Source organism: Aulostomus chinensis, chromosome 3 (assembly GCF_037954235.1).
Source record: "Aulostomus chinensis isolate RoL2024-O1b breed Wild chromosome 3, RoL_Achi_v1.0, whole genome shotgun sequence".
Lineage (NCBI taxonomy): Eukaryota > Metazoa > Chordata > Actinopteri > Syngnathiformes > Aulostomidae > Aulostomus > Aulostomus chinensis.
The window spans coordinates 28992175-29008531 of NC_141322.1; the positions used below are offsets into that span (position 1 = coordinate 28992175).

The 16357-nt window shown below is 45.2% G+C and overlaps 1 protein-coding gene across 1 annotated transcript in view; it reads left to right on the forward strand.

Annotated features, from left to right (window-relative positions):
- stab1 (stabilin 1) overlaps positions 1 to 16357 on the forward strand; it is a 57118-nt gene that overhangs the window by 26450 nt on the left and 14311 nt on the right. The window contains exons 38-59 of the mRNA XM_086200181.1: positions 42 to 155; positions 1300 to 1495; positions 2013 to 2108; positions 2330 to 2375; positions 3170 to 3249; positions 3336 to 3461; positions 4054 to 4127; positions 4977 to 5048; positions 6325 to 6444; positions 6548 to 6595; positions 7976 to 8056; positions 8255 to 8401; positions 10032 to 10160; positions 10339 to 10398; positions 11169 to 11345; positions 12007 to 12096; positions 13226 to 13372; positions 13846 to 13902; positions 13997 to 14165; positions 14497 to 14646; positions 14995 to 15099; positions 15595 to 15711. Coding sequence (XP_086056307.1) covers positions 42 to 155; positions 1300 to 1495; positions 2013 to 2108; positions 2330 to 2375; positions 3170 to 3249; positions 3336 to 3461; positions 4054 to 4127; positions 4977 to 5048; positions 6325 to 6444; positions 6548 to 6595; positions 7976 to 8056; positions 8255 to 8401; positions 10032 to 10160; positions 10339 to 10398; positions 11169 to 11345; positions 12007 to 12096; positions 13226 to 13372; positions 13846 to 13902; positions 13997 to 14165; positions 14497 to 14646; positions 14995 to 15099; positions 15595 to 15711 — 2401 coding nt within the window. The remainder of the gene's footprint in view (positions 1 to 41; positions 156 to 1299; positions 1496 to 2012; positions 2109 to 2329; positions 2376 to 3169; positions 3250 to 3335; positions 3462 to 4053; positions 4128 to 4976; positions 5049 to 6324; positions 6445 to 6547; positions 6596 to 7975; positions 8057 to 8254; positions 8402 to 10031; positions 10161 to 10338; positions 10399 to 11168; positions 11346 to 12006; positions 12097 to 13225; positions 13373 to 13845; positions 13903 to 13996; positions 14166 to 14496; positions 14647 to 14994; positions 15100 to 15594; positions 15712 to 16357) is intronic.

A 16357-nucleotide genomic window follows, 5' to 3' on the forward strand; every position in this document is an offset into this window, starting at 1 on the left:
CTGTTCCTGTCTTTTACTGTTTCCAATGTGCTCTGCTCCAGATCAGAAGCCAGTTTCCAAACAACATGAGGTCCAACTGTAAGTTTAGGAAGCGGGTCGGAACCAGGAGGAAGTCGGTGCCAGGTTGTGTCATTGATTGTCTCCGGGTCACCAAGGTAACCGCCGCAGTGCCATTGTGCTATTGGTTTGACTGTTATCAGTTCAAGTCCACATGTGACTAGCAGGGTGGGGCAGTTTGCTAACAGACACTGGAGCTGCACTGTCATTTGCTGTCAGTGTGTTGGCAGGACTGAGAGAGAGAGAGGGAGAGAGAGAGAGGGAGAGAGAGAGGGAGAGAGAGAGAAAGCAGATTTTTACAGATCGTTTTGCTGCAACTGTGCAATAAAAGAAAGACTTTTCCCCATTTGAAATCGTAAAAATAACAACAAAATCAGTATGTGGCAGTCGTTGTTGTTGTTGTTGTTGTTGTTGGTGGTGGTGTTGGTGTTGCAAGTGAACAATTTTGGATGCCACTCAAAACATATACAGTACATTTGGAAAATCCGACGCGTGTCAGAAACCCGAGATGACGAGGCAGCCGCCTGCATGATTTCCACCGGTCACAGCTGCATCGCTAAGCATGTCCATCCGTTGTCAAAAAGGAGAATTATTGGTTGGGGTCCTTCTCAAGTAGGACACTTAACACCTGCTACGATTAGCCAGTGTCAGAGCTACTAGCAGTATTAGTACTGCAAGTACTACAGCCCAAAAGGGATAGGAATGCTTCTTCCCTTGTACCTAAACCCCTCTCAGACAGTTTTTACAAGTTGTCTTCTCTCTGGAAAAAAAAAATCAATTCAGCTTCAAAGTCTAAACATAAATTATTTATGAGGACGGATGTTACCTTCTGAGTTGAGTGTGTTGGATTGAAATTTGGAATTATCACATAACCTGCACAGGTCGATGAAGCCAGTGATATTCAAGTCTGTAAAGGGCTTAACGGTAATTATGATAATTATCAAAGCGGAGCAGTTTTTGTGTCCCTGCCCTGCTGGGGTGGGGTGGGCAACTTTCCCCCATCACGCCTCAGCCGTTGCTGCTTAGGAGCCATGGAGTCTCTGATTTTACTTTGAAGCATGCGCATAATTAGCTGAGTCATCTGTCAGGATCATCATATTAATGAGTGTTATTACAACAATGCAGGAATGCAATCGTAAGCCAGGCAATAATTGTGTGATTGTGATGTTCTGCTAAAAGTTAAGAAGAAAAAAGGGAATTGGAATGGGCTGATAATCCTGACATTGGTGGTCTGTCCTGCAGGATCACTCCTGTTGCCCTGGTTACTATGGCCACGAGTGCTTCAAATGCCCCGGAGATGTTGGCAGTTGGTGCTCTAATCACGGGGAGTGTCAGGACGGTAACCTGGGTAACGGGGAGTGCCGTTGCTACGAGGGTTTCCATGGCACCGCATGCGAGGATTGTGAGCCGGGACGATACGGAGTCAACTGCTCCTCCAGTGAGCAACATTCTCGATCCTTCCTGGGGTGTCCGCCATGAGTTATTTTCTGCCACAAGGGGGTCTCAGATTAGACTGGAAAATAAAGCCAGACCTCATTAAGCTTTTATTAAGTCTCATGGGAGATGTAGTTGTTCACGAATGCTGTAAAAAAAAATTGGATGGTTGTTACATTCTTGTTCAAATAATTTTAATCTTAAGTAGTCATCTTAAAAACATAGACTTTAATGTGTTGAAACCTGCATTTGTTTATCAGAAAGCCTGACACCAGAAGCCGACCATATGAAGTGTAAAATTCGCACAAAACTGGGAGGAAAATTCTCGTGAAACAGCATAATCAAGTAACTGTAAGGGCTGATGAGAATGACGTTGATGACTCTTTCAAAACCCTCAGAACAGCTGGTGCTACCAGCAGCAGAGGCAAACCTGTAGCCCCTCAAGATGAACGCTAGCCAGCCAACGAGGCTCATCTTTAACGCTAACAAAAAAACATGGGTTTATCCTCTGTGCGTCGCAGAGTGTGTGTGTGACCACGGGAAGTGCGATGACGGTCTGGCAGGAAGTGGCAGGTGCGAGTGTAATAAAGGTTGGAAAGGAGCTTCATGTTCAGTTGGTAAGAAACACACACACGCACAGTCTCACACTCACACACACACACACACACACAGTCTCACACTCACACACACACACACAGTCTCACACACACACAAACGCGGACACACTGACTTGAAACCTCCAATTACACCTGTTTTTAGTCAAACCTGTTATCACCTGTCGTCTGTGTGTGTGTGTGTGTGTGTGTGTGTGTGCGCGCGCTTGGGTTGTGTGTTTCAGAGATCAAGGATGATGCCTGTGGAGGGGTGTGTGATGAGAACGCCAAGTAAGTCCTCCCCCTCTTTAAGTATCAGCAGCTGGTGTTTCTCAGTGTGTGTGTGTGTGTGTGTGTGTGTGTGTGTGTGTGTGTGTGTGTGTATGGTTACTTGCATGTCTATCTTTATGAGAACCAAAGTGAGTTTTTAACCGCTGCAGCGAGGACACCGTCACAGGGCGGCCTGGGGGTGATAGAATGGTTGTGTTCGGGGGAACTGGATGGTTCATCTTGGTGTCTGCCATTTCTCCGTCGGCCTCCTGACTCTTCAGCATTTTTTGGGTCCATGGAGCTCACTGGAGTCCTCCTCTCGCCGGGCCTACTTCAGAGCATGTGCAGAGCTGACTGACTTCCTGTGAGCTCCTTGCTCACTTGATAAATGAATGTAATCATCTTTTCCCCCTCAAGATATCCCAAATGTCACTGGGCCATATTCTGGTAATAACGAGTAATTTCATCCGCTCCGATGCATCTGGACGCAGAAGGTGTGTAACCAGGTGTGGCTTTCACCAAACCAGAGCCGCAGGTTACCTGGGGGTAATTCTTGGGGCTTGTTTTTACAGCACGTACCCTTTTTATATAAATTTGAAACGAGTTGCCCCCGATGGATGCAGGGCTGATTTGGGGAATCCTCAAGTTGTGGGTGTAAAAACCAAAGCACCAAAAGATCAGTTTGTTATTGGTCAATGTATAATAAGAACATCTAAAGTCTCACCAGACTCATTCTGCAACACAAGAAAAAGATGGGTGAAGGGATTTGATGCTGCGAGGGACAAAAACATTGAACAGTGTACCCTTGGCTTCAGCTGCATTACAGGGCCAAATGGGTCAGCTGCTACCTGTGTGTGTGTGGCTGGATATAGAGGCACTGGCACCTCCTGCCAAGGTAAACACACACACACACACACACACACAAACACACTCTACTCCTGTGCAAATAGAAATATCACATGCGATCATTTTGTCTCTCAGAGGTGGATTTATGCCTCATGTCCAACGGTGGGTGTTCAAGGTTTGCCAATTGTACGAAGGTCTCGGCAGGAGTGAGGACCTGTACCTGTAAAGAAGGCTACACTGGCGACGGCGTCCTCTGCCTGGGTAAACATCCTTGAACAGATGGCACGCCGAAATATTTAGGGCTTCACAATGATTTGAGGTACCATCAAAACTGCAGCTAGGCTAATTGTAATATCCATTTCCTGGGTGAGAAGATGCACACAAATCACATTCTTCAGATGTCAGCAAATGTCGCTAGTTCAGTGTCGCCGAGTTCTTGTTTTGGTTTTCCGGCGCAACTGAAATGCAGCAATTGCCATTTATTGAGATAAAGCAATATTATGCCTCTGCGTTTGCGGCAACCATGGGGTCGGCGCGTCTGTGACAGTACGTCTCTCTGCCCCAGCACGATACAGCGGAGTCGTCTTGAGAGGTTTTCTTGAAATTTGGTATCAGTGTTCATCAGTTTGAACTCCAGAGTGGTGATTCGATTCCAACGATCAAAGGCCTAGGATTCACGGAGTCGTTATTACAAAGATAATCACACTAACAAGACGTCAGGCTCAACGTGACATCACGCTCGGCAAACAACAAGACAAAACAAAACTCCTCTCTCCTCACGCGCAACCGTGATCCTGTCTGATTTACGTGTTGTCAGGAATGAATTAATGACCCCCCGCTTTTGTTCTCACAGAGATGGACGGTTGCCTGGTCAACAACGGCGGCTGCCACAAGTCAGCCCAGTGCATCAGAACGGGCCCCAACACCGTAAGATTACCATTCGGTGAACATTTCTGTCTCTCCTGATGTCAGAGATGATGTTAGACCGCCATCCCTGCTCAGCGGGGGTGAGGCCGGAGCAGGTCGTTAAAGTTCCGTGAGCGATTCACTTTCGTGGGCATCAGAGATGAGCCGGCTGCTTGTTTTGTTTTTCACAATCTGCTTTTATGAGGCTGCTATTGTAGTTACTGTCCTCTTGTCGCAGACCTAGTAGACTGTTAGAGGCGACATTTACTGGAAGAAAAAGCCAGAGTCGTCGTGTTTGTGAAAGCTGCAGCAATAAAATGCAGTTGAACAATGCCTGAGAACATGAGCTGAAAACAAATTGATGAATCATTCTTTTGTGTCAACTAATCTGATTGTTTCAGCTCTCAGAAACTTCAGCGTTGTGTACTTTGAACGAATGGCCTCATGTTTCCTAACTTCTGTCTCACGGCGCGCCAGCAGGCTTCAATATTTTACAAGTTGAAAATAAACACAAAAAAAACCCCAAAGATGTATCCTGGTGCCCCGGACTTTTTAGGCTGAAGCAGAGAGTCTTAAGATGCCCGGATCAACCGCCCCTTTGTGTGATTTCATACTTCATCTCTCTCTCCATGGATTAACTAACATCTCCACGCAGATTGGCCAGACTTCTGTCACTAGAACCCAGATCGTAAAGCAGAAATGCATTTTCATGCTCCGACTGTGTTGGTGTCCTTATGAAAAACTGAAGTGAGGGAATGCTGATTATTTCATTTGTTGATTGGCTAAGCACAGCAGGGGGGAAGAAAGCGGCTGGATGGAGTGATTGACTGCCTTACTGACTGATTGTTCCTCTCTCTCTCTGCTCTCTAGGTGGCCTGCAGGTGTCTGGAGGGCTTCCAAGGATCAGGGAGGTTCTGTTACCCCGTCAACCCTTGCAGAATTGTACGTGTGTTGCATTTCCCTGATTTCTGTGCGTTTCTTGAGGCAAGGCTCTGGAACAGAGAACTGGATCTGGAATTACTTTGCTCATCCGACAGATTTTTGTGTGTGTTGATTTATCCAAAGATAAATCTAAAATCCTTGAATGCCTTTTTATAACAGAAATCAGAAATTCCTGCCGGGAAGTGATTCGTAGATTTTGTTCTGCTGTGTTTCATTTTGTTGCCAGAATGATAATCAACGCTCATTAATCTGCTAGATTAGAATGTGGTGAGAAGAAGTTTTTTTTGGAAACAGTGGTGAAGATTATCTTGCAAGACAAAACCCGCGGTCTCATAATTATTGCCGCTGAGTTGGTTTTTTTTTTTTTTTTTTTTTCTGGCAATAACCCTGATGTAAAAATCCCACCGGCTTTTGATGGAGGGACCCCTTGGCATGGCACTCACTTGTGGGCAAAAAAATCCCTGCAGCATTTCATAGAAAGCAGACTTTCATCTATAAAACAGATTAGGAATAAAGACGCCCATTGAATCCTCCTGCAGTGAAAGCGCTGCAACACAACCTCCTCCTGCAGTTCATTATAAAAAGAAGCCAGCATGTAAACAGACTGGAAACTTCTGGTTGGGTTTTTTTTTTTTTTTTTAGACTTCATGTCAACATGCGTTATCGGTTGACTGTGAGAGCTGCAGGGGGAGGACATCAGCTCAGGTGGCATCGGAAGAATGCAGAGTTGGTTTGTGGCCCACAGCGAGGAGCCAAAAGATAGCGTTGGGAACAAATAAATACAGGAAACCAACATAGCCATGCTCTCAGCTTGCAGAGGGGAGATGTTGACGAAGGAGTAGAATCCAAAGTCAGGGAACAACGGAGAATTACAACTGATTGTTTGTTTTTGGACGGTGATAATAGAGCATGGAGGCCAATGCATATGTTGTTGTATCTGTTGTTATTGTTTGCTTAAATGGATTCTGTCTGCAGGGAAATTATTGTATTTTTAATAAAATAAAGCATTATTTCTTCAGGCAAAAAAAAAAACAACAACCAAAAAACAATGAAATTTCCAAAAAAAAAAACTCTGCTGACAGTGGAAGAAATTTTGTAAACTTGCATAATTAATTAATTAAGAAAGCAAATAATCAACATCGGTGCAGTGTTAAGACATGTTTGGTCAGTCGGTCTTGTAAGTGCACTATGTTGTTCTCTGCTCCCCGCCGCGTTTCAATGTGTGTGTGTGTGTGTGTGTGTGTCTCTGTGTGTCTCTGTGTGTGTGTCTAACCAGAACAATGGCGGCTGCAGCAAGTACGCTCGCTGCCAGTACTTAGGTGACGGTCAGAAGAACTGCACCTGCTTCAGAAACCACGTGGGAGATGGCATCAGTTGCCGGGGAACGACCAACTCTGTGAGCTATATGACCCCCAGGCCTCCGACTGACCTCTGACCTCCTACTGACATGCCCCCCCCCCCCCCCCCCTACTCACCACTAATGTTTCTCTGTCTTTTAGGAAATTGTACGAAATCAAGAGAACAGCTTCTTGGCTCGACTGATCAGTGTGAGTCATTTTAGCTTCCAGTTCTTGGTTAGTTCATCATAAACATGGATGGATTGTAGCTGCAAGACATCCGAATTCCTGAGTTATTAAGTTATTGCTAATTACAGATCAATCAGTGTCAGTTGATGTGTGTATGTGCGTGTCACAGCCACGCCTACGGTCAATTTAGAGTATCGAATTAGCCTCGTACCCTCTTGCATGTCTTTGGAGAGAACCCACGCAGGCACAGGGAGAACATGCAGACTCCATCCTGTGCTCCATACACACACACACACACACACACACACACACACACACACATATATATATATTGAGAGAGAGAGAGAATTATATAACCTCCTGTGTTGGAGTATAAATTACTGTAAGGTATAAAATTGGAGTAATCTCTCTGAACATGTTGTCCAGTTAGCTACAATTAGCTTGCACCCCTATTACCTTGAAAAGCTTGAGTGACAGCGTCCCTTTACTGACCTAAATGATGTTTCGGTTCTGCGGGGAAAGCAAGCAGAGCGCGGACTTGAACGGCTGCTGTGACAGACCATTTCAAGGGGTTAGCTACCGTGTTGACAGTTAGCTCACATGCTGTAACAGCCCATCAACAAGAAACAAACATTTAATGACAATGTGCTGATTTGCCGAGTCAGTTTCCAGGGTGACCATCAGACCCATTTGTGACCTCATGTTCCTCTGTGCTGGTCATTGTTCATCATCCTAATGACCCACAGACGGAGCGCCTTCCTTCCAGATCTTATAAACAAAAACAAAAATCTGTCTGGAAACCACGGTCGCGTTGATTTTTTTTTTTTTCCCATTAACAAATGGGTTTCTGTTTTCCACACTAGTAACTGACATTCTACGTATGTTTTCTACTGAGGCTGTCCGAGTGTCGTTGCAGTCCAACCAAAAACAACTGCAGCCAAGTCAAACTGTGTTAAAACGTTTGTTGTCCAAAGTCACAAATCATATTTTTACTTGTGGAGCTTTACACCTGTACAACACGCTTTGGCCTTGGGGACGTGATTAGAGACAAAATTGAGAAACTACAAAAAAAAACAAAAAAACCCCACCAAAAACTACACTTCAGTAGTGGGAAAAAGCATCATGGAGACCCTTGATGAGAGGGATGATCCCTCTCCCAAATCAATCACAGCATGACGTGTGTTACCAAAAATGTCTGGCAGGTATAGATTTTAAGATTTAAGTGATGGATCCCGACCTTGAGCAGCTTTGACGCCCTGGTCGTACAGCCTCGCCTCCTGAGGCTGCAGCTGGTCCGTAGTGAGCTGCAGTCACAAACCCTGGCGGTTAACTTTTGCTCTTGCTTTCAGAGTTAAGTCGCTTCATAATAAAAGTTTATCTTACTTTATTTGTGTTTCGCAGTTGTCAGACACTCGTGGCCTCTCTGGGGACGGACCATTCACCGTCTTCGTTCCTGTGGATGAAGATGACCAACAGTCCTCTGTGTGTACATCAGCAATTTTTATGTAATCCAGCATGAATAATGAGGCAAATTTTGTGTTTAGTTTTTAAAATACTTTTTTTTTTAATTGAGGGCCAACACCCAGGAAATATTCTCTAAATGTCACTGTTGATTTCTTTCTTGTTGTGCGTGATCGGGATGTGTGTCTGACTTGCGTGTGATTTTGTGTGTGTGTGTAGGTGAATGAATGGATGAAGTCCGGCCGTCTTAGCGATGTGGTCCGGTACCACATTGTCTCGTGTGAGGCTTTGACCTTGAGTGACCTGAAATCCACGGAGAGCGTGGTCGCAACATCTGGACACACGCTTCACTTCAGCCTGCACCAGGTCAGAAATGCGCAAATAACCACGGAGCACGACGGCTCTGCGGAGCTCCGTATAAACACCCACATGGACCACGCGTAGCACTGAAAGCTCAAAACACTTGAGGCTTTTAGTTGTGTATCATTTTCCTCTCGTTCTCCCTATTAGGGTCACCAAACTTAAACAGCTCTCCAATTAATGAGCGTTCGCTCTACTGCAGCATGACACGCAGCTTCAGCAACAAAATGATTATTAATACATGCAAATTATAGGTGAGAATTTCGCATCCATGTTTTTCACCGCTGTCAATTAATAATCACAACATGGTGTTTATGTAATAGACTGTTATTCATAAATAATGGAAGCAGATGGCGTAAACGACAACGTCGGTGGGGGTGTGGGGGGGTAAACAGGAAGCCGAAGCGCTGCGAAGCGCCACAAAGCATCAATCCCCCCGCGAGTATCAGCCTGGCTGATCACACCAGGAGCGCGTTTCTCCTGATTCCTCTTGATGTTTTCCGGTCAACACACTCTGTCTCTCCTCATGCTTATGTGTGATTGGCCGTCGCCCCCCCCCCCCCCCCCCCCCAGCCCGTCTGACTCGCTCTCTCTGCTCATGCTTGTGTGTCATCGTTTGTCTGCTGGCTTCGTCTCCCTTGCTAGCTGTTAAGAACCAACAGGCTGGAGCGGCGATTCGTTCAGTTCATTCATTCTTGATTTCAGACTCTCGGGGGATCCATAGCAGCACAGACAGGAAAAACAAGACAAAACAAAACAACATCCAGAACCACAGCGGTACTTCAGTTTAAGCAGCTCATATGTAGGCTGTCATGCCGATGTTTCCTGATCCTTGATGAGTAGTTTTGACATCAGCAGTCACTTTTTTTTTTGGCATGCTGTTCCTCTGCATCTCTTCCTGCCCTTCTTGATGTTTTCCCTCATTGCCCCTGGACAAAATCTACCAGACGCCAATATGATGCCGAGCGAATGCTGGTGGTGGAGCTCAGTCGAGACAGACAGATGCGTTAAAGAGTTACGCCGCACAAAAAGTTTTTTTTTTTTGCCTTCCAGATTCTCACGAATTGGTGTCTGGAGCTCCGGAGTTCTTGTCATCACTTCTTTGTTACACCAGAGTGCAGAAAGAGCCGGCCATGTGTCGTTAGCATGAGGCTATTTTGGTGCCTCATGGCCACCAACTATGTTTGTGTTCGTAAACCCCCACACTTGTGGACTGCGAAGCTTCCTGTGTGTCTTAAAAATGCCGGTTGCTGACGCGAGGATGAATAGGACTACAAACGCCAACATGCCGAATGCAGCAGAAGCACCAGGCTTATTTGTGGTGACGTGGTGGTGGTAGAAGTCGTTTCAACATGAGCTTTGTCCTTCGAACGACTGAATTTACTCTTCAGAATAACGGTCCCATAACGTGTGAGTCAAATGAGCTTTGGTTTCCGGGGTAGCTTATTTTTCATCTAGAAATCAAAATCGAATGTAAAAATCCCATCGGCTTTTGGTCGAGGGAACCTAAGATGACGCTAACTTCTGTTTCGGCCTACAAAAATGCATCGTCCCTGCAGCATTCCGCTGTAGTAGTTGATGAAATGTCTCCCTCCAGCTTTCCGCTCACCCTGTCATCGTTTCCCTCCTCCCGCAGGATTCAGTCTGGATCAACAACAGGTCGAGGATCATAAAGAGTGATTACACCACATCAAACGGAGTCATTCACCACGTTGACTCGATGCTGACGCCCTACGGGCTAAAGGACAAGCCGCACCTTGACGCGGTGCGCTGTTTATTTAGTTTGTTGATCAATGGGCTCTTTTTGTTTACAGCAGTCAGGCTAAAAAATTGGCTGCTTGGAAAAGGGGCCTATCTTTTATTCAGTTCAATCAATTAGAAATGACACACATATGCAGAGTGACCTCTCTCTCTCTCCTTCTCTCTCTCTCTCCTCTGTTCAGATGAACTTCACATCAGCAATTGTGTTTTATGGCTACAGTCGCTTCTACAAGCTCATTGAGGTAAAAACAACAACAACAACAAAAAACCCCAGCACTTCAGAGTTCTTGTACAGCAGAGTTCTCAGAGGCGGGTGTGTCGAACCAAAACATCTTCAATGCCGTTGAGTAGTTTTACTCATAATTTATGACATTAAGTCTTCAGTTCTTCCTGTAGAGTCTTTTAATTGGATTATTTCAAGTTACAGCACTACAGAGGAACCCAGGAGCAAACACGGTGCTTGGCAGGTCCAAGAGAGATAATCTGAGGGAGTACGGGGTAAAGGGGGTCCATGAGGGGAATGTGAATGGAATGTGGAAGATGAGGGAAGCCGGGGTCCAGTTCTGAAGGCAGAGGGAAGCACTCGATATAGCTCAGGTAGCAGACGACAGGTTTGACAGTGCGTCAAATGGGTCTGGAGTTGCAGGCTGATGGCAGGACTAGATACAGCAAGTGGGGCTCAGCCCACACACACACACACACACACACACACACACACACACACACTGTCTCTCTCTCGCTCTTGGGCAAAGGGTGAGAGACGCTGGGGTCATGGCAGGAATCAAGAGCTGGGTGACATCCAGCCAGGACACCTTGATGAGGTTAGTTAGCAATGTACAAGTGGGGAGGAAAACAAGGGGAAATGAAGAAAAATGGATGAATAATAAAAGAACGTCAGGAAAAGTTCCTACTGCATCAGTTGCTGTTTTTTTATTTTTTATTTTTTTTGCCAGAACAATTTCAGTCTAACAGATCCAGGCACATCCTACATCCCTATGTACTCTTGGTGCAGGATGCAGGTTTGCTCCCGGTGCTCCAGATGTCCATCCACCAGCCGTTCACCATGTTCTGGCCCACAGATGAAGCTCTGAACTCCCTGCCAGCTGAAAGACAGCGCTGGCTCTCCAGCCCTGACAACCAAGATCAACTGGCTGCTACTGTGAAGGCGCACATCATACGCAACTCAAGGGTAGGAGGAGAAAGAAGTCGGAATCAGTTACCTAGTAGTCAATACTTTGATCAGACGGAACTAGTTCAGCTGCCGCCCTGCGGGTACACAGGGATCAGAAAACATCCAACAGCTTTTCCAAGTAAGAGGCAAATATTCTGTTTCCTTCAGTTACTGTTGTGCCCGCTTGAAAAACGTCCTACGTCAGTAATTAGTTCATGGCAAGAAACAGCCGACCAAGTGAAGAAATTAAATAATCATTCAGGTTTTCCTTCCATGTTGCAGGCTGCTCATAATTAGGGGGTCATGTGACTGAACATGTGTTGTTCAGGCTGAGGTCACTGATAGCTGAGTCAGTTACGTGTTTTCATTTCAGCGACGATGACGCTTGAATAGTTTATTTTCAGCTTCCATGACAGGGTCTTTATGCCTCTCTTCGATTCTCTGTTGTCAGTCCATCGATACGTATGCGTGTATGTAATGTGGAGGTTTTTTTTTTCACGTTATATTTGGTGGTCAAGGTCACCTTGACTTCGCGTCATCATCATGAACGAGATATCACAGTGAGGCCCGCAGGAGGGAATTTCTCACAATTTGACACCAACATCCACTTGAATTCCTACTGTGTGTGTGTGTGTGTGTGTGTGCGTGCGTGCGTGCGTGCGTGTGTGTGTGTGTGTAGGTAAATGGTGTCAGTCAGCCAGATCCGTTCTCATCCTTCCGCACCATGCATGGATCCACTATCAAGTATAGCTGTGACAAGGCCCTGGTGGTAAGATCTCACACACACACACACACACACACACACACACACACACACACACACACACACACACACACACACACACACACACACACCAGACAGGTAGCCATTATAACTTCTACACCTGATAGCTGTCAGTTGCTGTGTTTACTGCTGTTGTCTGACGTTGCCATGGTGACCTGGAGGAAGAGAACAGTGTTTCTTGTGTGCCACAACACCTTCCTGGGGCCCTGCCATGGATCTGGGCTCACTGTCACACCTAGGATGTGGTTTGTGTGGTTCAGAATAAACGAGCCATTGTTGTCTTCTTGTCCTGGTCTCGTCCAATCTGCGGATGTACGGATGTATCCTCTGTGCTGCGAAATTTTTGTTGGATGTTTTTGTAACACCGAGCGCGACTGATACGTTTGATGTCCACTCAACTAGGCCGTACAGACTGACAGGTTCGTTAGTGAACGGGAGCTGTTCATTTATCTTCTCTGTTGTCAGAGATGGACGCAGAGTCATTAAGAGTCGGTGTGAATAGTTCAAGCTGCAACTGGAGCTCAACCCCAGTTTATTTATGGTTTTTTAAAATCAGCCGTGACCTGCACTGGTAGTCAACAAAGGCACGGCAGTGACCCGATGCTATTGTGAGAACAGATGTCGTTTGGTCCTGTTGACGACGCCTTGTTGCTGCCGTGAACGGACCAGAGACGGCAGAGGTCCAAGCAGGGAGTTCAGCATCTGAATCACTGATAATCATAATTTACATTTGATTTTTACTGCATCTCCCATCCCCTCTGCTAAGGAGCTAACATGAGCACTGCTGTGTTTTTTTTTTTTGATATCAGAAAAACTAATGGATGCATTTTGATTAAATTTGGTGCAAAGATGGCCAATAGAACAAGAAATGAGCAGTCAAACTTTGGAGGTAATCTGGGTCAATCATGAATGTTGTTCCATGTCGCTACTAGCAGGTTAAAGGTAAAACTTTTTGACTTCCAAAAATCCTTTTTTTTTCTCAGTTTACAAACAGCCGAGATGGACCAAACACTTGTGGTGTGAGTGAATGCTAAAAGTGTCCAATGTTTTTCTGTAACTGTGACAAATTGTTTCAAAAAAATTGTTGATTTTGTGCGTACTTGTGTGTGTTTAGGGGGCTGTATTGATTAACGATAACGCAGCCAGAGTCGTGGAGCGCTACCTGAACTTCAGAGAGGGCGTGGCCTATGGCATCGACCAGTTATTGGAACCACCTGGTTTGGGAGCGCACTGTGACAGCATCGAGAACAAAACCACTTTCGTCAGTAGTACTAAAGCTGTTTTATACTCTAATCTTTGTACTTCAACAGGTTGTAATAATGTTATAATTACTATTTCTTGTACAGCTGTTTAGGAAGGATATTCTGCTGCAGATATTAATAATAATAATAATAATAATTAATAATGAAAAGATAGAAATGCAACACAAACTCAAATCCCTGACAGTCAAATTAAGGCTGGGGGGGGGGGGGGTCTGTGCTAAATTTGATGTTACACTAATTTTAAGAGTAGCGAGTAATAGTCTACATTACTTCATATAGTTTTTATTATCACAATGTTAACATAAATGCGATATTCTTGAATTTATTGCATACAGTATTTTAAACAGAGGCACTACTGCTGTTACAAAGCCGCCACTGAAAGCACAGTTTCTGCTGCTGTGGTCATCGGCTCAGTCGCAGCCGTCCTACTTGTATTGGACACTGAATGTCAACTTTTAATCAAATATCTCAGGGACGCTGTGGTCGATGCCTCTTCCCTCCATCCTGCCCCCTCAGACACGTGGACACTGTAAGATCTTCAAGGCTGTTCAAACTCCAAATTGATGTATTGAACCATCTGCTAAGACCGTGAAGAGATGAATGCTGTTCTTGTCTTCTTCAAGGGAAACCGGGAGTCTTGTGTAATGCGTCGCCACAGATTTAGAAGCCCGTACTCACCTTGGTATCTAGACCTGGATGATCCTTTCAGCAGACTCGGCTGTAAAAGAGTCTGTCAGTTTCCCTCCTGGGTTCAGAAGTGCTGCAAAAACCACTACGGCCCAGACTGTCAGGGTAAGAATCCTACTTAGGAGGGTCCTTAGGTCCAGTAAGCACCAGCCTCCAGGGGGACTCTGTGGAAATCAGGCCTACAGTTGAACAGATATTCCAGCAGTGCTTTGAAATCCTCCCTCTGGTTTTATTAAACATTTTCATAACAGACTTGTCGAACTGTAGTATTCCTCACACCTGAATTTGGTGACTCAAAATGTCCCCTGTGAGACAGATCAGGAGTGTGTCTTTAGGTGTAGACTTTTGTGCTGTAGCAGCATCAATTAGCTTGATAGGATGGGTTTTTAAATTGGGTTTTGCACGAAAAAAAAACAAACTTCTCTGTGTGTTCCAGCTTGTCCGGGTGGTGTGGAAGCGCCTTGTGGTAACCATGGTGACTGCAACGATGGTCTGCGTGGTTTGGGAGTTTGTGTATGTCATAATGGATTCAGGGGAAGAGCCTGTGAACTCTGTCAGAGCGGATATTACGGCCCCAACTGTACAGGTTTGTTTTAAGCCTGGACTTTATGTCTGTTGGATCCTAGTCTTACATTTTGTTCACAGCCGACGTTTGACCTGAGTGCACACATACCACTTGAAAAAACTACAAACTGTACGGGGGTAGATATGCTAAAGCTTTGCAAACGGAGTAATATATATATATATATATTTGCTTGCATCTAGAAGGGGTAAGGGAGATCCTACTCCAAATCAGACAAAGCTCCAAATACTAGATCTTTTGTATTTGCTCAATATTTTTGTTAATAAGGACCAGTTTTGAACATTGCCCACACGTGGGCCAGCTGTATGCTGGGAGCTGACCCCGCCTTGTTCGTCTCTCCTGGTGTCCCAGCCTGTAAATGTGGGAAGGAGGGGTCATGTGACGATGGCATCGAAGGCTCTGGACTGTGTCATTGCAATGCGGGCTGGACCGGCAGTCGCTGCCAGATTGAACTTGGTGAGTCTTCCCGATACAAGCATCTGGGTCCTTGTCATATGAGTGTGTCAGTCGATGTCACTGTATGTTTTTCAAGAAAGAAGTGAAACAACCCTCAGTACTTTTAGACTTCCCTTATCTATCTGAAGATGCAAATGTCGCTCAAACAGAAAGAAATTTGAATCTTCACTGAATACACATTAGTTTCGTCCAGTCAGGATCGAGGATGATGTATGTGGAAACAAGTCAAAATCAAATGTGCGTGCTCTGGTTTCCCCCTCCCTTTGGAGATGGATGTTGATACTCAGGAGAAGAGCACGAGCGCTTGTGCAGTGGTGACCATAAACTAAACCAATAAGATTACTGCTGTCTAGTGATGTCTGGATGTTAAATGTTGCTTACTTCTACTCCTGAACCTAAAACCCTCAAAGATAATTCTGCTATTGTTTAGTTTTTAATGACCAGTCAACATTTTTATGTTGTTCTTTTTTATGAACCATCCATCTCTGCGTCCAGGCTCCATCCCGGAGGAGTGCCGGCTGTGCCACGCTCAGGCTGAGTGCGTGCCAGGCGATGGTTGTCAGTGTAAACCCGGGTTTCAAGGGAACGGCACTTTCTGCGAAGCAGAACCGCGTGAGTGTTCTGCACCTCAGGAAGACAGTTTACAAGCCTTCGACACTGAACATCTTCAGTCTGCTAAAAACACATCAAACTAGCCAGCAGGCAGTGAAGTTGCCAGGTGATTAAAAAAAAAAAAAAAAACTTTAATAGGTAACAAAGTGCTTTGCAGCCATAAAAGAACAAAACTGGAGACGGAGCATCTCCTCTGTTAATGACCTTCAGAACGTAATAACAACGACGGCCTGCTGCAGGATGTTAGATCATCCTAACCTCGCTGTGACTCAAAGCAGCTTCACTTTCTGCTTTTTTGTTTTCAGTCTGGTTTTGATCAGGTGGTTTGAGCTCATGTGGCCATCTCATTATTAGATTACTGGACTGCGAGTCAGTTTTTATTTATCGGTTCTACCATGTAAAATGCAGCTGAGTGAAACATTGTTGCCCTCAGTTATGGTTTACAGAAAAACAGAATGAACATCTTGCATAATAAAGGCCGATACTTCATCCAAATGGAGTACGTATGGCAGAGTTAGAAAAGAAAACCAGACAGTTGCACATTTACATGGCACACAGCAGTAATGAAACCAGCTGCTGTGCTGTTTGACTGAGTTTCATTTGCATGTATGTGAACACACTCCACCATATGTGTGTGGCGATGATG